The following is a 22058-nucleotide window of genomic DNA, read 5'->3' as shown; positions in this document are numbered from 1 at the left end:
AGTACTACAGAGATCCTGAGAGTCTTCATGTTAGAGGGGACAACATTTGAGAATCTCTCCCAGGTCAAACAGACTGTTGACCAGCAAAAATGTCTCTTGATAAACTTAAAGAGCAGAAGGAACCAACTATGGTGACTTCCCCAGAAGACTGGGCAAAAATGCAGTGAGTTTGGTTTGTTATTACACATATCATGTCCACAAATCCTCAGTCATGTACATGGATGTGAATACAGCTAATCGAGGACCAGAGGACATAGGTTCAAGGTGAAGGGGAAAAGATTTAATAGGAATTTGAGGGATAACCTTTTCACACAAAGGGTGGTGGGTGTATGGAACAAGCTGCCAGAGGAGATAGTTGAGGCTGGGACTATCCCAACGTTTAAGAAACAGTTAGACAGGTACATGGATAGGATAAGTTTGGAGGGATATGGACCAAACGCAGACAAGTGGGACTAGTGTAGCTGGGACATGTTGGCTGCTGTGGGCAAGTTGGGCTGAAGGGCCTGTTTCCACATTGTAATACTCTATGACTCTATCTTTGACTCTATAATCAGAAGCTTGATAAATAGGAATTACCCGATCATCTACAATTTGGCCTGCAACAATATTGTCACCATGTTGTTAACCAGGTTCTCAGTCCCAATGCAGTATCAGGATGGGTAGAATGGTGTGTATTGCTCACAATGAACAGTCTATTTACAGTGATCAGAGGCTAACAATTCCTGCTTAGAAAAAGGTGCAAGGGTCAATATGAGCAGCATCAAGCTTGGTTGTATATCCTTTGTGGATGAATATATACCAAGAGAAAGAGTTCTACTTTGCAAGTCACTGTTAAAATCAACAACGTTATGCCAGTTTGTAAAACAGTCATAATATAAAACAGATCAGTTGCAGATTGAGCTTTTACTCGATAATTTTATACTCACAGATAATGACAATTTTGTAAGGTGATCACTGTGTGTGCTTTTACTCTTTGATTAAAGTCAATGGGTGGGGTGAGATTAAATACCAGTTTATTATTTTCTGATTTAAACTGCTCTCTTCAATCAATTTCACCCTTGCCTAAACTGAAATTTGAACACGGTTTGGATTATCCTCTCTGGATTAATTAATCTCTAATTGTATTATATATTTTAGTGGAAGTCATGTATCTTTCCCAAAAGACAAAACTAACAAGCTGTCAACCTGTTAGATACATAATTAAATAATACACAGAACCCAATAAAATACTAAATCAGTGGGATACTTTGAAAGGAAGGGCACTGAAATTCAGTGGAGTTTATTCTGATCCCCTGACGTAACTCCTGAAACATTGGTTAATCTCTGAGGGTTCTATTGACTGCCTGCAAATACTGTGATGCTGGAAACGCAATCACTTGCACTTTGTCCCTCTCCATCACTTCCTACTCATCCCAAGCTTCACCAGGGAATTTCAAACTGAATTACTTTTGAATCTATGCAAAATAAATTAAAATACTGCTCATATTGTTAGGATTTAATAGGCAACAGACATGTTAATGTCACAATAGTTCGTCTGACCTTGTTGCTTAAGGACAAGCCAAATGTCATTTTACGCATGACTTGATTTTAACTCCAGGCAAAGACTGAACGGACAGAAGAATGTTTAATTGCATCATCTATCTGATAGCCTCAGACAAGACATTTTGGAGCTTATGGTGGGTTTGGTTGACAAACTGTGCCCTCTATCAAAGCTAATCAGTAGCTTGGGTGGAATATCTATGGATCCTCTGTGCACTGGTGATGTCTTGCTCTACTCTCTCAGTATCTCCTCTTCTTTCCATCATCCTACTTATTGGCTTTGTGTTTTGCTGCCACTGTTCTCCTCTGCACTTCATGCCCCTCGCTCGTATTGTTCACAGTGATGAATAGACTTTGGACATTAATGGAATAATATGACATGCAGTTAGAGCATGAGAGTGGCACAGGTAAAAGATCAGCTGTGATTGAATTGAATATTGCTGTTGATAAATGCTGTTGATAAAAACAAGAGTTTATTAAACAAAATTAGCATGCACAGTAATGAGGATTATGTATTGAGATGAATTGAGGGTTGGTTAACAGATATTATTGGGTTGGAAGTGTGACTCGTGGAATGCTGCTGGGGCTCCGGGTTCACAATCCACATCAATCATTTGAATTAGGGGTTCAAGTGTAATATCTGTGAACAATGCAAATCTAGACTGTAAAGAGGATGAAAGATGTCAGGATGATATATAAACAGGTAAAGGGAATGAATAAAACATGGCAAATAGAATATAATGCAGAAAGGCAGATTTTTTTTTTTAATGGTTATTGGTGATCAGAGGAATCTGTATGTCCTCCTTATATGAATCACTGAAAATTAATGTGCAAGCAATTAGGGAATAAATTGATACATTGATCTTTACTGTAAGAGGATTGGAGTGTAGGAAAAAAGATCTACTACCATAATTAGGATGACCTGTTATTACAGGTTCCATCTTCTTACCCAAGGAAGGATAGTCTTGTGATAGCAGGAATGCAGAAAAGGTTTGCCAGATTTATTCCTCAGGTGGGAGTGGACCTTGTCTATACGAACCAGAGCAAGGTTTTTTGACAAGGTAATGCATAGTAAGCTTGTCTGATCACCATGGAATCCAAGGGATCACAATGGGCTTGGAGAGAGGAATCAAGCAAAGAGTTCTAGGGTCCACCATGTCCATGCTGAATAAATTGGAATATTGGGCTAGTCACATTTGCCTGCACTTGACTCATTACCCTGTAAACCTTTTCTGTCCATTTATCTGTCAAAATGGCTTTTAAAAATCATAATTGTATTTTCTGGCAGCTCATTCCAGATAGGGACTACGCTCTGAGTGAAAATGTTTCTCCTGCAGTCCATAAACCTCTCCCCTCTCCCAATAAAGCTATGCTCTCTAGTTTTAGAATCCTCTATCCTGGGGAAGAAACTGTGATCCTTCGCCTTAGGATCACAGGCGTGGAGGCTCAGTCACAGAGTATATTCATAGCAAGAAAGTAACATTGAGGTAAAATATCAGCCACAATCCGATTGAAAGGCAGAGAAGACACAAGGGGCTGAGTGAACTCTTATATTTCTTGTGGTTTTTTATTCTCTCCTTCCCCATCTCTATGCTTGTCTCTCACATTCTCAGTGCCTTTAGACCTTGGAGCTTAGGAGGCTGATCTCACTGGAACATATGACATGCACAGGGGCCTGACAGGGTAGATGTTGAGATATTTCACTGGTGAGAGGAATTTTGAATGAGGAGTCATTCATTGGCACAGAAGAGATGAGGGAATAAAGTGATACATTGATGATACACTCACCCATGATCACAGTGATTAGCAGGCAGGCTTGAGAGGCTGCAGCCTCTCGTTCCTCTTGTATCTTATGCTTTATTCACTGTTTTCCCTCCACATTTAGTGCCTCTCTCCATCTCTGTTCATCACAAACAGCACAATGCCTCACACTTCCTGTGTCCCTATCTCTTTTCCCTTCTGTACTCTTGATGCCTATCTTTCTCATTCACAGTTCGCCATATTTTATCTCTATCTTTATCTCTCTGACTGTTCTGTACACTATCTGAACCTCGCTCTTTTTTATCACAGTTCTGTTCCACACTGTCAACATCTCTCTCTCTCACCTCTCCCACGGTGTGTGTGTCTGCCTGTCTGTTTTCTAACTCACTTCCCTCCATAACATCTTTCTCTTCCTTGCTGTTCACCACATGTTCAATGCCTCTTTCCCTCTTTCCTCCTCCCCCTCCCCCTTTCTCCCTCCCGCTCTCTCCCCTTCTTCTCCCCATCCCTCCCCCTCCCTCTTCCCATCCTCCCCCCCCCTCTCACCCTCCTTCTCTCCCTACCCCTCCACCCCCTCCACCCCCTCCCCTCAACTTAACCTCCCCCTCTCTGCCCCTCTCTCCACTTCCACACTCTCAGTGCTGCTTTCTTTCACTATTTATTTTCTGTACTTTCAATGTCTCTCTCACTGTTGTCCTCAGTACTCAGTGCCTTTCTCTCTCTGTTCTTCACCCACAGTGCTCCTCTCTGTCCCTTTTCTGCTCCACACCTCGTGTCATTGTCTCCTTTACCCTCCACATTATCTATATCTTTCTGTCCTGCCCACCCTTCTCAGCATGATACCTCTCTCTCCCTTTCACTGTTCTCCATGCAATCAGAGCTTCTATCATTCACTCTTGTCTATGGCCTCAATCTTGGTTTTACTGTAACACAGTATGAGTCCAATAAACATGTGATAAAGCAGTGCGTCTGATGCAAATCCATACTGCTATTTGCTGCCACACGTCAATATTGAGCTACTATGTGCTGCGTTGCTACAGATGTCTCTTAAAGTTTATTAATTGCGAAGTACTCACTCATTTTACAGTAGATGCAGTAAAGTATTGAACACAGCATACTACAACAGGCACTGCAAGAAACTGCAAATGCAGGAAACTGGAGCAAAACACAAAGTGCTGGAGCAACTCAGTAGATCAGGCAGAATCTTGGGAGGGAATGGATGGGCATTTCAGGTCAGGACCATCCTGCCATCTGAGTTCTTCAAGCAATTTGTGTTATCCTGCAGCAGGTGATGAGGGTGGTTAGAAAAATAGACGTATTGCAGCCCAAAAAAGTGACAGTATTTTTAGATACTCTTTGGGAGAGTGATTACTGCCATGGAGCATAGAAGCTAAAACATCTGTAGTTGGGGGAACAGAAACCAGCTGAGGCATAGAATGCCACGTACTACAACAGTACTTGGTATGGCAGAACTGTAGATATATATAGTCATAGTCGTACAGCATAGAAACAGGCCTATTGGCCCAAATTAGGAATGCCGACCAGGATGCCCCATCTAAGCTAGTCCCATTTACCCTTGTTTGGCCCATATCCCTCTAAACGTTTCCTATCCATGTACTTTTCTAAGTGTCATTTAAATGCAGTTATAGTATCTGCCTCACTACTTCCTCGAGCAGCTTGATCCATATATCCACAATCATCTGAGTGAAAAAATTGCCCCTCGGGTTTGTATTAAATCCTGTCCCTCTCACCTTAAACATGTTTCCTCGTGTTTTTGTTTCACCTACCCTTGGTAAAAGACTGTGTGGTCACCCTATCTATTCTCCTCATGATGTTGTGCACCTCTATAAGATCACCCCACAGCCTCCTGCGCTCCAAGGAATAAAGTCCTATCAGACTAACCACTTCCTATATGAAGCCTCAAATCTTGGAAACACCCTTATAAGTTATCTCTGCACTCTTTCCAGCTTAACGACTTCCTTCCTCCAGAAGGATGACCAAAACTAAACATAGTATTTCAAGTGTGTACATATCAACATTGTGTACACCCTGACCGATGAAGGCCAATGTGACAATGGCCTTCTTGACCACCCTATCTACCTGTGATGTCACTTTCAGGGCAGTATGTAGCTGTACTCATAGATCTCCCTGTTCTGCAACAATCCCCAAGGCTCTACCATTCATTGTGAAGGTCCTGCCCTTGTTTGATTTTGCAAAATACAACGCAATAGATTTTGAAGATGCTTGAGTTTACTGCAAGAAGCTTCGAGGGGAGAAAGGGACAGCAATGAAAACCAAAACCAACCAACAGGAATGATATCTGATATTGGTGAAATAGTGCAATACTGCCTGCATCTTGCTCAAGTTGGAGGAGAGGTCTAATATCTCCATGAATACATTGGATACATAGAGTACAGAGCAACCACTGACGAGGAGATACAAATCAATGGTGAGTTGAGTTAGGTTGTTGCAATTACTTTAGATTAAAAAATAGGGACAATGCCAGAGACTTAAACACACTTAACAAGGTTCAAGCATCTGAGAAATCTAACCAAATTGATCCACAATTGCTATACATATGTGGAAAATTGTTTTAAAGAGGGAAACCAATATGATGTATAAACCCTTGAGCCCGTCGAGTTTGTACCGACCATGAACCACTCATTCTCATTCTCACCAACTCCTCTCATTCACTTTCGCACGAAGGACAATATGTCTGACATAGTGAAACAGTCTTATGTGTGATGTAAATACATTATATTTAGTTGTTAAACTTCAATAATGAATTAGCACATGCTGTGAAACTTCCGATGTCCCCTGTAGTCCATCTGGTGCAGCATTCACCAGCTCTGCAAAGAGGTGTACATGAAGCATGTCCTATGGCAATGCACTTTCTGTTCTCTGCTCGCTCTCGATTCCCCTCCACACATGCAGTGCCCCCCTCATACCATTGCCCTACCCAGTCTCTTTTTCTCAGTTTTCCTCAACAGATTCTCGCACATTTAAGAGACTTTTAGATGGGCACATGGATGTGCAGCGAATGGAAGGACATGGATTATGTGAAGGCAGATAAGATTTGATCTTGGCATCATGTTCGGCATGAACATTGTGAGCCAAGGGGCCTGTTCCTGTGCTGTATTGTTTTATCTTCTGTTTATTCCCCTCCACATCCTCAGACTTCCTCATTCTTGCAGTTTTCCACCTCAAATTCAGCACCCTTTTTTCTCCTCCAGATTTTTAGTAAATTCTCTGTGTGTTCTCTTCCACACTCCCATTTTCTTTACCTCTCCATGCTCTTAAACTCCATGGTTGCCCTTTGGAGAGCTGTGACCATAAACCTGCTGAAGCATTTAAAACTTGTGCTATCAAAATGCAACTAAATGTACTATAAATGGAACATCAATGATCAATTCTCAGACGTTATTCAAATTTCAAAGTAATATTCATTGAACTTGTCTGTTCTTTGATCTGTCACAGTACGCTGTTTAGTCACAGGCAATAAAAGTAATCAAATTAGTTTCATGATTTGGAATAGATTTTAAAAGTTTGAGAGATATGAGTAAGTTTCGTTTTAGTTTAGTTTAGAAATACAACAAGGAAACAGGTCCTTCAGCCCACCAAGTCCACGTCAACTATTGATCACCCATTTGCACTAGTTGTGCCACTATCTCATCCACTCCCTACAAACTACAGGCAATTTACAGAAACCAATTAACCTGCACATTTGTGACATGTGGTGGAAACTGGAGCACCTGGAGGAACCCCACACGATCACAGGGAGAATGTGCAAGCTCCACTGGGACAGGACTCGAGGTCAGGATAGAACCCGGGTCCCTTGCACTTTGAAGGGACGGCTCCACCCGTAACATTTCTAAATTTTTAATTGGATAAATTCTCCAGTTGGTGTGTTTCCTTAATTTGCTTTGTAGTAATTTCCTTTGTGCTTCTGAGATTTGGAAAACAGAAACACAGAAATGCACAGAAAGAGAGCAACCACCTTATGCATTGGACAACAATCTCATTTTGCCTTCAATCAATATAATTATATTCCTAAATTTATAATGAGCTTCTGTTTGTGAGGTGGAAACATGCCTCCTGCAAACATACTAGGTTGTGCTGACTTGCAGAGCAAGACCTTAAATTCCATCCCCCAACTTATTCCCAGGTAACATCTGCTGTCTTAGATGCCCATCCACTCCACACTGATTTTCCCGCCATCCATCTGTCCTTTGTTCTGTAATAAAATGTCCAAGATATTTTACCTATATAGAGAGCAGCAGAGATGAGGATTGAATCCATGTTGCTGGAACTGTGAAGCAGCAGCACTGACTCCAGAGCCACAGTTTCACCATCAATTTGCAAAAAAACTAAGCAGTTTACAAGGGGCTTTTCTTTTAAGGATTTAAATTTTTTAAATCTCTGGGCAGTCCCCCAAACAATTCATAAGTACAGAAAGACTGTTTACAGTACAGAACTTTATTGTCATTCGGTACCGAGGTACCGAACGAAATTACAGCAGTCACAGAACACAGAAAAGAACACAGGACACACGACCCCAACACAAACATCCATCACAGTGAGTCCAAACATCCCCTCACTGTGATGGATGGCAACAAAACTTCCACTCTCTTCCCCCCCACGCCCACGGACAGGCAGCTCGACCCCTACCGAGGCGACCGAAACGCACAGCCCCCGCAAGGGGATGGAAGGCCCCGCGGCCGAGCCGCACCGGGCACTGAAACGTCCCGCGGTCAAGCCGCGCCGGCGATGTTAAGTCCAGCGGCCGAGCCGTGCCGGGCGATGGAAGGCCCCGCGGCCGAGCCGCACCGGGCGCTGCCAAGTCCCGCGGCCGCGCTGGCGATGTTAAATCCAGCAGCCGAGCCGCGCCGGGCAATGGAAGGCCCCGCGGCCGCGCCGGGCGCTGAACCGTTCCGCGGCCGCGCCGCGCCGGGCGATGGAAGGCCCCGCGGCCGAGCCGCACCGAGCGCTGAGACGTCCCGCGGCCGTACCGGGCGATGGAAAGCCCCGCGGCCGAGTCGCGCCGGGCACTGTTAGGTCCCGCGGCCGAGCCGCGCCGGCGATGCTAAGTCCAGCGGCCGAGCCACGCCGGACGAAGGAAGGCCCCGCGGCCGAGCTGCGTCCCGGGGAAGAGACCTAATAAAAGCCACCAACCCCGCCCCACTCCACCCCCCCCCCCCCCCCCCCACACATACACAGCCAAAAACAGAAACAAAAACCAACCCAACACCGACACACAAACAAAAAAAAGGATAAAATACAGACAGACTGCCAGAGAGCCGCAGCCGTTAGGCGCAGCCACACGTGACGATAATGTGAAAAAAATTCCCAAGAGAAGACCAGTTTGTATTTAAAAAGTTGTAACACCCACACTTGAGAAAAATGGCCTCAAAATTCCAAGAGAACTCTGGAGTAACTTCAGTTAGAAAACCCTGGACTCCCGCCCTTGTCCAGCATAATGCATGAGTGCAGATTATGATGGGAGAATCCCTGTGGATTTCACAACATTTTATTGCTGCTGGTAGCATGAATGCATCACTGCGGGTAACTAAGTAAATGTCTGTTCAATAAATTCCATGTTTTTCTAATGTGCTTTCTCATTATAACTGGAATTATCTCAGTGTGAAAATTGCGCAATGTGATTCAATAAGGATTGTACAGTTATTATCTCAGCAGATTTGAAAAATTTCCTAAATAAAATACTTAACTCACATTGTAAATGAACAAAATGGCTCAGAGTTTGGAAAAAGAATCTAACGTGACTCTGATACAGATAATCCATCTCTGCTTGTCCTTTCTGACCTGTGTGAAGCTTTAAAAAAATTGAATATCTCCTTCTCCACTGATATTTCTCCACCTTCATTTAAATGGTTAGAGCTATTCTTGCCTCGTTCCCTCAAAGTTTCTGCGATTGTAGTCACAATCTTCAGCATCAACTTTTCTTTCTGAGTCCTCACCATTATCTGTGGTTATGCTCTCCTATTACCCACATGCAATCCATCCACAGCATCTTCCAAAACAGGGCTCTAACTTACTACCACTTCTTGATGTCTCTCCTCTCATTGTGCTGCTTTTAATGCCAGGTACCTGGACAGGCACATGGATATAAATAGATTCAGAGGGTCATGGGCCAAACGTAGGGAAATAGAACTAGCTCTGTTAAGCACATAGATGAGCATGGTGAGTGGGATCGAAGATCCTGTTTCCATGGTGTGTAACTCTATGACACAATCCACATTTGCAAGATTATGGAGCACAGAAATCAATACCTTTTCACTGCCTTAGCAGCAGGGGAGCCCAGCTTTGCCCTTCTTCATAGATAGTGATCAGTGTTTATTTTAAATGGCACGGAACATGACCATAATGGTCATCACCTTCACAAGCTGGAAATGATGGACAATTTAAAGAGGTACAAAGGCTATGCATATGGTGTCACATATGCATAGAGGAGCTTGTGGACTGGTCAATTAAAACAGACGTCCTATGATAAGCATTTTCTTTGGCATATGAAAGTTGTACAGGAGGTTGTGCTACAACAAGTGTTTCCATAAAATGAACTGATATTACATGAATAAAAAATTAGTGATAAGGACATACATTATGCAGGCTGTGTTGGTTATAGCACAATTTCAGTCGAGACTGAGAGAACAACTTAATTGTTTATTTGGAAATTGGCAAGCAAAACAATTGTCTTGGGGGAAAAAAAACAGTTGTGTGCAAAAAACCTGTTTCCGTGTTTCCATTTCCCACAGGCATCAGACACCATTGTCTCAGAAGAACATAGGCTGCTAGTTTCACTGCGGGTGGTCTTTGAAATTGACAAGCAATTGTTTCTATCGCCACTTGTGTAATAATCCTCAATTAAACAATGTAACATATAGCCTTTTGGAGAAAATGTTCATTTTAGGGATAGGGATGTAACACTGAGGCTTTATAAGGCACTGGTCAGACTGCATTTGGAGTATTGTGAGCATTTTTGAGCCCCATATCTGAGGAAAGATGTAGTGGTATTGGAGAGGATGCAGAGGAGGTTTACGAGAATGATCTCAGGGATGATTGGAGATAGACTGGAAAAAAAGGGTTTTGCAATGAAATGGCATTGAGTAATACTGAAATGTTTGGGAAGGCACAACTAAATAGTTTTACAACTTCTCTGACAGTCTGAAAAAGGGTCCCTACTCCCAATGTCATCTATCCATGTTTATAAATTCATGTCATTGGAGCAGAATTAGGCAATTTGGCCCATCAAGTCTACTCCACCATTCAATCAGATTAATCTATCTTTCCCTCTCAACCCCATTCTCCTGCCTTCTCCCAACAACCCTTGACACCCTTACTAATCAAGAATCTATCAATCTTTGCCTTAAAAATACCCAATGACTTGCCTCCACAGTGGCCTGTGGCACTGAATTCCACAGATTCACCACTCTTTGACTAATAAATTCTTCCTCATCTCCTTTCTAAAGGTATGTCCTTTTATTCTGAGGCTGCGCCCTCTGGTCCTAGACTCTCCCACTAGTGGAAATATCCTCTCCACATCCACTCACTCCAAAACTCTGAAATTCTTTGCACCAGAAAGGTGGAGAGTAACTGATGAGATTGTGTTTTATTTAATTCTGAATTGTTGGAAATGGGCGAGTCCATTCACCTCCGCAGTGGAACACATTTGGAGGAATTTCTACGGACCATCCCTACAATAATTAAATGGTGTTCTCATGCGATAGGCTGTGTAGAGGTGTGTTTCTCAGCCAGTGTGTCCATTAGCAAAGTCAGTTCCTTGTAGCAGCTAAACACCTTTGTCGATTGGACATTCATCACTCAGTACTGTTCAGACATGGCTGCCATCTTCCTTCCCACTTGCATTACATTTTAATATACTTTAAGAAAGAAAAGTATGTCAAAAACACAACGCATTTTAAATCCAAGTTTAATTTCACTGATAAAATTAATTTGTTTATCTTAAGATAGGACTGTGTATGAAATTAGTAATGTTACATTAAAGCTAAATGAATATCTGAATGTTAAAAAGAGAGGTGATTATTAACTGAAACTTGAATAGGAATAAATCAACTAAAATGCCAAGATGAAGGTGTTTATTTTTAATTGGCAGCCTGCAACTTTAAGATCCAGTCTATGTGATGTGTGAACTCTGTGTTCCTACATTAATACTATCTTTAATCAGTGTCAGGTTTTTTTTTAAGTGGAAAGCAAGTTCGAGGAAATCTGCAAGTTCGAGGAAATCGAGGAAATACTGACATTCACTAATCCTGCTTTAATGGGCAATTATTGCCATTTGTTAGTTCTAGCAAGAGGAGTAATTAAAATTTAAACACTATGCCACTTCAGTGCCTTTTTCACATGTATTGCAACTTAGTACTTTTCCATCCCTGACCACACCATAATCATCATTTTAATCGAGTCCCATCTATTAATCTTTCAAGATGACCAGAAGCCACAGCTACCTGATGGAGATAAGAAGAGGACAATACATTCAGTCACACAAATAATATGTGGGATACTGGTTTTTTTTTCTCTCTCGCTTGTTTTTAGCAAATCTTCAGTTGGCTTTGCATAGTTTAATGTCCAGCTGTTATGTTTCTGGTGAAATTAGATTTTTAATTGTTCTATGCCCATGAGAACATTTCTGGAGGAGTTGACAGATGCTGTTCTGTTTACAGAAACACGGTATTCCCACTGACATGGGCTATGCCGTGGCACCACATCACTCTGGTGTCTATCCGGTCCATGTTCAGCTCTATGAAGCATGGAAGAAAGTGTGGGGCATCAAGGTGACCAGTACTGAGGAGTATCCACACTTGAAACCTGCACGTTACAGGCATGGCTTCATTCATACTGGCATCATGGTAAGAGACGTTTGATGTCCTTAATGACAATCTTGAATTGCTGTCACTTCATATATATAAATAAACTGTCACACAGTTCCCATTCGTATACATGTTCACTGAAAGATGAAAAGTGGTCATATATTCACTTGAAAAAAATTACAACCTGTACAATTGCAAATGGTATATTCCCTGTGTGTAAATAATACCAGAAAACATTTATTTCTTCCTGAATTGGATCTGAAAGTGAAATCAGCCTGGAGAGTACGTCCTTGAATTCCATAAAACTGAAAGAAAAGAAAATTAGAACACCAAATTTAAATGGGTTTAATAATCAAAATAATTTAGCATGGAATATGTATTACTTTCTAAAACAGTCGCAGAAGGAACAAATGGCAACACTCAGATAAACTATTAATACCTGGAAAGCAAAAGACAGCAGGTGCTGGAAATCTGAAATTAAAATAAAGTGTTGGAAATATTCAGCAGTTCAGTCAGCAGATGTTGTGGGAGAAATAGAGTTAGCATTTCAGGTCATTGACTTTTATCAGAACTGGGAAAAATTAGGAAGCAAAACATGTTTTAACTTGCAGAGATGGGGAGGATAAAAATAAACACATGCAGCTAATGTTAGGTGGTGACATAAGCCATTCATCACATTATGGGCATCCACTCCCCTATGGAGCGTCTTTCATTTATTGGTTCAGGGTTTAAGGTGTATTCCATCTTAATAATGTGGATCTATATGATGTGAAGATGGTGTTCATCAGACAGATAAATAGGCTGCCTGAATCATATCAGAACCACGATTTTCATCACTGTAAAGGCAAGGGCAGCAAGGTCGTGGGGACTGGCCAAGAGTCCTAGAACACCATGCCTGACAGGCCAGCAGTTTCTCCTTCACCACAAGGTCTGCAATGGTTCAAGAAAATGAGCCACCACCACCTTCTCAGGAGCAACTGGAGATACTTAACAAATGCCCGTGACCCGAGAATAGATTCGTAAAATAACATGACAAAACATGGGCAACTGGGGAGTGACAAAACAATGCAGTTAAGTTCCATACATTATCATAGAAACATAGAAACATAGAAAATAGGTGCAGGAGTAGGCCATTCGGCCCTTCGAGCCTGCACCGCCATTCAATATGATCATGGCTGATCATCCAACTCAGTATCCCGAAACTGCCTTCTCTCCATACCCCCTGATCCCTTTAGCCACAAGGGCCACATCTAACTCCCTCTTAAATATAGCCAATGAACTGGCCTCAACTACCTTCTGTGGCAGAGAATTCCACAGATTCACTACTCTCTGTGTGAAAAAAAAAGTTCTCATCTCGGTCCTAAAAGACTTCCCCCTTATCCTTATCATGGTGACACACTTCCACCACAGTCCCAATCAGGAGACCATAGTTTTCCAGAGGCAGACACAAAATGCTGGAGTAACTCAGCGGGACAGGCAGCATCTCTGGAGAGAAGGAATGGGTGACGTTTTGGGTCAAGACCCTTCTTCGGACTGATATCAGGGGAGTGGAAGGGACAGAGATAGAATGTAAGACCTGGGAGAACTGGGAAGGGGGAGGGGTTGGAGAGAGAGGGAAAGCAATGGCTATTTGAAGTGAGAGGTCAATGTTCGTACCGTTGGGGTGTGAGCTGCCCAAGCAAAATATGAGGTGCTGTTTCTCCAATTTGCGCTGGGCCTCACTCTGACAATGGAGGAGGCACAGGACAGAAAGGTCAGATTGGGAATGTGAGGGGGAGTTAAAGTGCTGAGCCACCAGGAGATCAGGTGGGTTAAGGTGGACTGAGCGGAGGTGTTCAGCGAAACGATCGCCGAGCCTGCGCTTGGTCTCGCCGATGTACAGTAGTTGACACTTGGAACAGTGGATACAGTAGATGAGGTTGGAGGAGGTGCCTCACCTGAAAAGACTGTTGGGGTCCTTGGATGGAGTCGAGGGGGGAGGTAAAGGGACAGGTGTTGCATCTCCTGCCCTTGCAGGGGACAAGTACCTTGGGGAGGGGGTGGTTTGCGTGGGATGGGACGAGTGGACAAGGGAGTTGTGGAGGGAACGGTTTCTACGGAAAGCAGAAAGGGGTGGAGATGGGAAGATGTGGCCAGTAGTGGGATCCCGTTGGACGTGGCGAAAATGGTGGAGGATTGTGTGACGGCTGATGGGGTGGAATATGAGGACTAGGGGAACCCTGTCCTTGTTACGAATGGGGAGAGGGGGAGCAAGAGCGGAGTTGCAGGATATCGAGGAGACCCTAGTGAGAGCCTCATCTATAATGGAAGAGGGGAACTCCTGTGTCCTAAAGAATGAGGACATCTCCGATGACCTGGTATGGAAAACCTTATCCTGGCCGCAGATGCGGCGTAGACGGAGGAACTGGGAGTAGGGGATAGAGTCTTTACAGGAAGCAGCGTGGGAAGAAGTGTAGTGTAGACAGTTATGGGAGTCAGTGGGTTTGTAATAGTTACTAGCTCTACATTTGCCATTGTATCGTCATTGGCAGATCTCATTTTAATCACTGGAGTTTGGGGATGGGAGGAAGAAAGGAAAACTTGAGGAAATGTTAATGGCTTGTACCACCTATGGGGAGTGCCATGGAGAACACTTTATCTCACTTACACAGTAAACTTCAAAAGAGCAATAACTTGACCAAGTGATGTTGGCTTCTGTTTGTGCCATGATACTCATTGGCAAATCTTGAGTGACTCCATCCTGCTGAGAGTTTCCAACTCACCACATTACTTAAGAATATCTGACACTGCTGCATATATCTGATTATATGTCCATAACTTGTCATGTTCTTAACAGACCCCCCCCCCAAAAAAAAAAATATATAATCCTGCAATCAAACAATGTGCAAACTTTAAAGTAGGTAATTTGCAGGCCAATCTCAGAAAGATATGAAGAGTAGTGATGGTACATACCTCAATTATGCTGACATAGACTGCAGGAGTAACAGCGTAAATGACAAAAAAAAAGGAGCCAAATGTGAACCTCCTTAATTAGTTTGCTTTCAACACAACAAATGAAGCTTTGTTCAGGTGCAGGGCTTTGTTTAGGGGTATGAAGCAGGGTGTAGCTGGGAAGAAACTTTCCATGAATCTGGACATATGTGTTTTCAAACTTCTGTGCATCTTACCTAATGGGAGAAGGGAGAAAAGGGAGTACCGGAGTGAGACTGGTCCTTGATTATGCTTGTGGCCTTGCTAAAGCAGCGTGAAGTGTAAAAAGAATCTATGGTAGGGAGGTTGGTTTGTGTGATGGTCTTGGCTATGTCCACAACTCTCTGCAATATCTTGCAGTTTTTGATGGAGCCTTGCCCAAGCCATGCTGTGATGCATCCCATTAAAATGTTTTTTACTATGACGCATCTGTAGAAGTTGGTGAGGGTTGTTGGGGACATGCTGAACTTCCTAAGCTTTCTAAGGAAGTAGAAGCATTGACCATAGCTTTGATGTGGCTGTTCCAGGACAAATTGTTGGTGATATTTATTCGTTAGAATTTAAAGCTTTGGACCATCCTGAAGTCAATAACAATGTCCTTAGTTTTGCTGACATTGAGCAAGATTGTCTTGCTGACATTGAGCTCTGCCCAAGACCATAAGAACTTGCAGAGAGTTGTGGATGTCGTTCATCACACAGATCAGACTTCCCATCATTGACTCCATCTACAATTCACGCTGTCTCAGGGAAACAGCCAACACAATTAAGGACCATTATCACCCCAATCATTCCCCTCTTTTGTTCGGCCTAAAACACAAAAGCTTGAAAGCACATACCACCAGATTCAGGAACAGCTTCTTTAGTGCTGTTATCTGACTGCTGAACGGTCCTTCATAAGCTAGAGTACAGTTCGCTTTACCTCTACCTTATTGAGGACATTAGAATTTGCCTAAGGAACTTATGCACCACAGTCCTGAGAACTTCATTCTGTATCTCCCAATTTGCTCTATCTGAAGAAGGGTCTCGACCCGAAACGTCACCCATTCCTTCTCTCCCGAGATGCTGCCTGACCTGCTGAGTTACTCCAGCATTTTGTGAATAAATCGATTTGTACCAGCATCTGCAGTTATTTTCTTATATTGCTCTATCTATTGTGCTTGAGTTTGAACTGATTGTATCTATATATGATATATCTGATCTGTTTGGACAGCATGCAAAACAAAGTCTTTCACTGCTTCTCCGTACATGTGACAATAATAAATCTAAATCTATTGCTACACTGTATTTTGCACTCTGGTATTCTTCTCTTTGCAATCCTGTTGTACTTGTGCATGGCCTGATTGTACTTGTGTATAATATGATTTAACTGGATAGCATACAAACAACGATTTTCATTACATCTTGGGACACGTGACAATAATAAACCAATATCAATATCAAAAAGAACATCTGTTAAGGAGGAAATGCTGTGATTGATCATTTTTGTTGGCTAAAAATGGATGAAAATGGCATGGTTGAGATGCTCAAAGCAGAGAAGAGGCACCCGACCTGGAAGGATACATCTTAAGTTGCTGATTGTAAAATAGTGGAGACTCTGTTGCAAAATTTCTATCCCTCAGCAATACAAATAATAATAATAATAATAATTCATTTATTTTATATAGCGCCTTATCAGGTGCTCAAAGCGCTTTACAAAAACAATCAACATAAAAACAAACAGACAAACTATCCTAACGGAAAAGCGGCGAATAAACAACGCCAGCGTCCTCTCACGTCAGGGTCCGGCAGTATACAACAAAAAGCACAGGACACACAGATACAATTTTTACACAAACAGCCATCACTCTTAAGTACACTAGAAGCTAGTCAATGCAGCAGCAATTTGGGATGTGCAATAAATGCTGGCCGAGCCCGCAATGCCTGTAAATATGAAGGAATAAATGAAAAGCTATGAATTGCATTTGACCTTGATAAGGTTTGTTTTGTGCATCTCATATAGTCAATGGCATGGAATGCAGAGATCATTAGTTCATTTAACAGGGATAGATAAAAAAATACTGGATTGATGAAGTCTGTCTAAAACTCCATCAGCCTTGGGACATATATCAAATTTAATTGAGTCAGAGATAAGGACACAAGCTAAATCTTTAGTCCGTTTGTTGAAAGCTGCCAGCTCTGGGCAATTCAGAATGTTGTGAGTAACCCACCCATCAACCTGGATGAAATCTTCATGAGGTGGAAACTGTTGTTGCCCCCAGGTCTCCCAGTTATATTATTGCTCTTACCACACGATTCCAGAGACATTTGCTATGATGCTCAGTAAGTGGAAGGAGGAGGGGAAACCAGCTAACTACCATGGCAAATGCAAAGGAAAATCATTGCAGGGAGAAATTTGGGATTTAAGACTTAATTAAACATCCCAGGAGTAAAATTGGCCTTTGTTAATAGTGTGAAATGGTCTCACAGAGAATTAAAAGTTCATTTTACATCCTCTCAGTTTTCCTTTTGCTGTTGTCTCTGTTCTAAACACCTGCTCAACTATGAGTTAATGTTATAAATTGAACATTTTAAAAGTCATTATTGAATCTTCTACTGACACCCTTTCAGTCAGTGCATTATATTTAACAGTTATTCCCTGTATAAGAATAAATGGCTCTTTGATGTGGTGCCACTTAGGTGTGTGCTCATGTGGGGAAGAAGTATTCTAGATTACTCCAAATAAAAAAGTGTTGGCAAAGCAGTCTTTTTGCCTTCTTTTGACAAATTTCAGATTTAGACAATAGACAATAGACAATAGGTGCAGGAGTAGGCCATTCAGCCCTTCGAGCCAGCACCGCCATTCAATGCGATCATGGCTGATCACTCTCAATCAGTACCCCATTCCTGCCTTCTCCCGATACCCCCTCACTCCGCTATCCTTAAGAGCTCTATCCAGCTCTCTCTTGAAAGCATCCAACGAACTGGCCTCCACTGCCTTCTGAGGCAGAGAATTCCACACCTTCACCACTCTCTGACTGAAAAAGTTCTTCCTCATCTCCATTCTAAATGGCCTACCCCTTATTCTTAAACTGTGGCCCCTTGTTCTGGACTCCCCCAACATTGGGAACATGTTTCCTGCCTCTAATGTGTCCAATCCCCTAATTATCTTATATGTTTCAATAAGATCCCCCCTCATCCTTCTAAATTCCAGTGTATACAAGCCTAATTGCTCCAGCCTTTCAACATACGACAGTCCCGCCATTCCGGGAATCAACATAGTGAACCTACGCTGCACGCCCTCAATAGCAAGAATATCCTTCCTCAAATTTGGAGACCAAAACTGCACACAGTACTCCAGGTGCGGTCTCACCAGGGCCCGGTACAACTGTAGAAGGACCTCTTTGCTCCTATACTCAACTCCTCTTGTTACGAAGGCCAACATTCCATTGGCTTTCTTCACTGCCTGCTGTACCTGCATGCTTCCTTTCAGTGACTGATGCACTAGGACACCCAGATCTCGTTGAACATCCCCTCTTCCTAACTTGACACCATTCAGATAATAATCTGCCTTTCTATTCTTACTTCCAAAGTGAATAACCTCACACTTATCTACATTAAACTGCATCTGCCATGTATCCGCCCACTCACACAACCTGTCCAAGTCACCCTGCAGCCTTATTGCATCTTCCTCACAATTCACACTACCCCCCAGCTTAGTATCATCTGCAAATTTGCTAATGGTACTTTTAATCCCTTCATCTAAGTCATTAATGTATATCGTAAATAGCTGGGGTCCCAGCACCGAACCTTGCGGTACCCCACTGGTCACTGCCTGCCATTCCGAAAGGGACCCATTTATCCCCACTCTTTGCTTTCTGTCTGTCAACCAATTTTCTATCCATGTCAGTACCCTACCCCCAATACCATGTGCTCTAATTTTGCCCACTAATCTCCTATGTGGGACCTTGTCGAAGGCTTTCTGAAAGTCGAGGTACACCACATCCACTGACTCTCCCCTGTCAATTTTCCTAGTTACATCCTCAAAAAATTCCAGTAGATTTGTCAAGCATGATTTCCCCTTCGTAAATCCATGCTGACTCGGAATGATCTTGTTACTGCTATCCAAATGCTCAGCAATTTCGTCTTTTATAATTGACTCCAGCATCTTCCCCACCATTGATGTCAGACTAACTGGTCTATAATTACCCGTTTTCTCTCTCCCTCCTTTCTTAAAAAGTGGGATAACATTTGCTATCCTCCAATCCACAGGAACTGATCCTGAATCTATAGAACATTGAAAAATGATCTCCAATGCTTCCACTATTTCTAGAGCCACCTCCTTAAGTACCCTGGGATGCAGACCATCAGGCCCTGGGGATTTATCAGCCTTCAGTCCCATCAGTCTACCCAAAACCATTTCCTGCCTAATGTGGATTTCCTTCCTTTTATTTTATTTGAATATGACCCCGCATAGCAAATAGCACAGAACCTTTGTAATACAAGGCAGCCCTGGAATCTATATCAGAAACACGATGAGTTCAGCCTGAGCTGGTCATTTAATGGAACTGAACCTGAACTGAATTTAATGGAGCTGAACTTGAACTGACGGCTTTTTTATTTGATGAAACTGTCAGTCAGTTTAATGTTCAGTCAGCCAGCTTCGGGTATAAGGAAGTGCTTTACAAGCAAACAAAGATTCACTGACAATTTATTGTGTAACAATAAAAAAACTTCCCAATGTTTCTAAAATGAAATAATGAAATACTCTACTTTGTACAGAGCTGTCAGTATCTGACAATAAAAGACCAAGGACGTTCTTGTGATTTCTTCAGGATTTGCAAAGTTTCTGTAAAATTTAGGATACAAGTTGATTTTTTAGGAATATTTTTTAAGTAGTTGAAAAGGGATGCAACTGATACATTGGTGTGGATGGCAGTCCCTAGCTATATCAGCGGGAGTGACATTTGGTCTGTCTTATTGCAACTGTCCTTCCCCATCACCACAAATGGATATAATCCTCTCCACTACCTCTCCAGTGTCAGCCTCTGACCTTCTTCCTGCTGCTTCAGTGGAGGAGGAATATTCATCCAACTGAATTCAAGGCATTCAGGTTGAGACTCCCCCTCCTGCTCCAACTCAAACTGAAGGCCAGCTGCTGGACCTGAGAAAGAAATGGCGGAGGTGTGCGTGGAGAAATAAATAGTGGGGAGTGGTGTGAGTGAAGGAGTGAAAGAGAGAAAGAGAATGGGGAGAAGATTGAGGGGTAGTGCAGGTGGAGGGTGACAGATGGTAGGAGTGAAGTGAGAGAAGTTGGGGGGGGGGGTGGTGGTGAGATAGTGTGGAGAAGGGTGACAGGCAAGGGGAAAGATTGGGATTTAGAAAGGGGATGTGGTGACAGAACGAGTGGGAGAGAAGAAGTAGGATAGAGATCTGAGAGTGTGTAAGTGAACTTTGGCATCCCTCTTTGACTTACACATCAACACACTGCATTTGTCCCTCCTTTCCACCTCAGGTTCTCTAATCCAGCCCAGATCCGCCTTTCTAGCTGTTCTCTCCTCTCCTCTTTTTTGAGGTAATTGTGTAGGCTGTATCCACTGAGACTCCTCCACAGCATTGGTCATGGTAATATTCTGCTGTGCTGCTATCATGGCCTACAAGGTGGCAAGTTTTACTTTGCAAACTTTTTAAACCTTGTTTAGTTTAGTTTAGAGATACAGTGCAGAAACAGGCCCTTCGACCCACCGAGTCTGCGCCGCCCAGTGATTCCCCACACACTAACTCTATTCTACACACATGAGGGACAAATTGCAATTTTACCAATCCAATTATTTGACCAACCTTCACGTCTTTGGAGTGTGGGAGGAAACCAGAGCTCCTGGAGAAAACCCACGCAGGTCATGGGGAGAACGTACAAGCTCTGTACAGACAGCATCCATAGTCAGGCTCAAACACGGGTCTCTGGCGCTACAAGGCAGCAATTCTACCGCTGTGCCACCATGAGCAGCAAGAATTCCTGCATTGTCTGCCATACACTGTTGCAAGGGGAACAGCTCAGTTTAGTTTATTGTCATGTGTACTGAGGTGCAGTGAAAATCTTTTGTTGCATGCTAACCAGTCAGCGGAAAGACAATACGTGATTCCAATCGAACCATTCACAGTGTACATACATATGATAAGGGAATAATGTTTAGTACAATGTAAAGCCAGTAAAGTCCAATCAAAGATAGTCCTAAGGTCCCTGATGAGGTAGGTCTTAGTTCAGGACAGCTTTCTGATGCAGTAGAATGGTTTGGTTGCCTGATAACAGCTGGGGAAAAAACTGTCACTGAATCTGGAGGTGTGCGTTTCCACACTTCTGTACTTTTGCCTGATGGGAAAGGGGAGAAGAGGGAGTTGCCAGAGTGCGACACATTCTTGATTATGCTGTTGTCTTTGCCGAGGCAGCGTGAGATGTAAATGGTGTCTTTGTATTGTGCGTAGAAAACAATGTGTAAAAAGATACTATGGGTTCTTCAAGAAATGTGTTTTCTTAAAAGTAGAATTTTCAAAATGGTGAAGCATCTTATGCACGGGTGTGGCCTCATGTGCAAACTGACTGGATTGTGGGCATAAGCTACAAGGGGAGGACGGACAAACTTGGATTGCTTTCTTTAGAATGTCAGAGGTTGAGGGAAGAGCTGATAGAATATATCAAATTATGAGAGGCATACATAAGATAGACAGTCAGAACCTTTTTCACAGATGGAAATATCAAAGATTCGGCAGCATAGCTTTAAAATGAGAGGGACAAATATTAAAGGAGATGTGCAGAACAAGAGAGTGGTGAGTGTTGTGGAATGTGCTGCCAGAGGTGGTGGTGGAGAGAGTGACTCTTCAGAGGCTTTGAGAGAGGCACATGGATATGCAGGGATTGGGAAGATATGAATCATGAGGTTAGTTTATTTTAGCATCATATTTGGCACAGAC

The 22058-nt window shown here is 42.7% G+C and overlaps 1 protein-coding gene across 4 annotated transcripts in view; it reads left to right on the top strand.

Annotated features, from left to right (window-relative positions):
• The window catches only part of LOC144595246 (bifunctional heparan sulfate N-deacetylase/N-sulfotransferase 4-like), a 717307-nt gene that overhangs the window by 607546 nt on the left and 87703 nt on the right, over positions 1–22058 (top strand). For all 4 annotated transcript variants that reach the window (XM_078402506.1, XM_078402496.1, XM_078402516.1 and 1 more), the window contains one exon: positions 11997–12182. In XM_078402506.1, the coding sequence (XP_078258632.1) occupies positions 11997–12182 (186 nt within the window). The remainder of the gene's footprint in view (positions 1–11996; positions 12183–22058) is intronic.

This window comes from Rhinoraja longicauda, chromosome 1 (assembly GCF_053455715.1).
Source record: "Rhinoraja longicauda isolate Sanriku21f chromosome 1, sRhiLon1.1, whole genome shotgun sequence".
Lineage (NCBI taxonomy): Eukaryota > Metazoa > Chordata > Chondrichthyes > Rajiformes > Arhynchobatidae > Rhinoraja > Rhinoraja longicauda.
The sequence above is the reverse complement of the archived record's forward strand: the minus strand, read 5'-3'. Positions and strand labels throughout refer to the sequence as shown.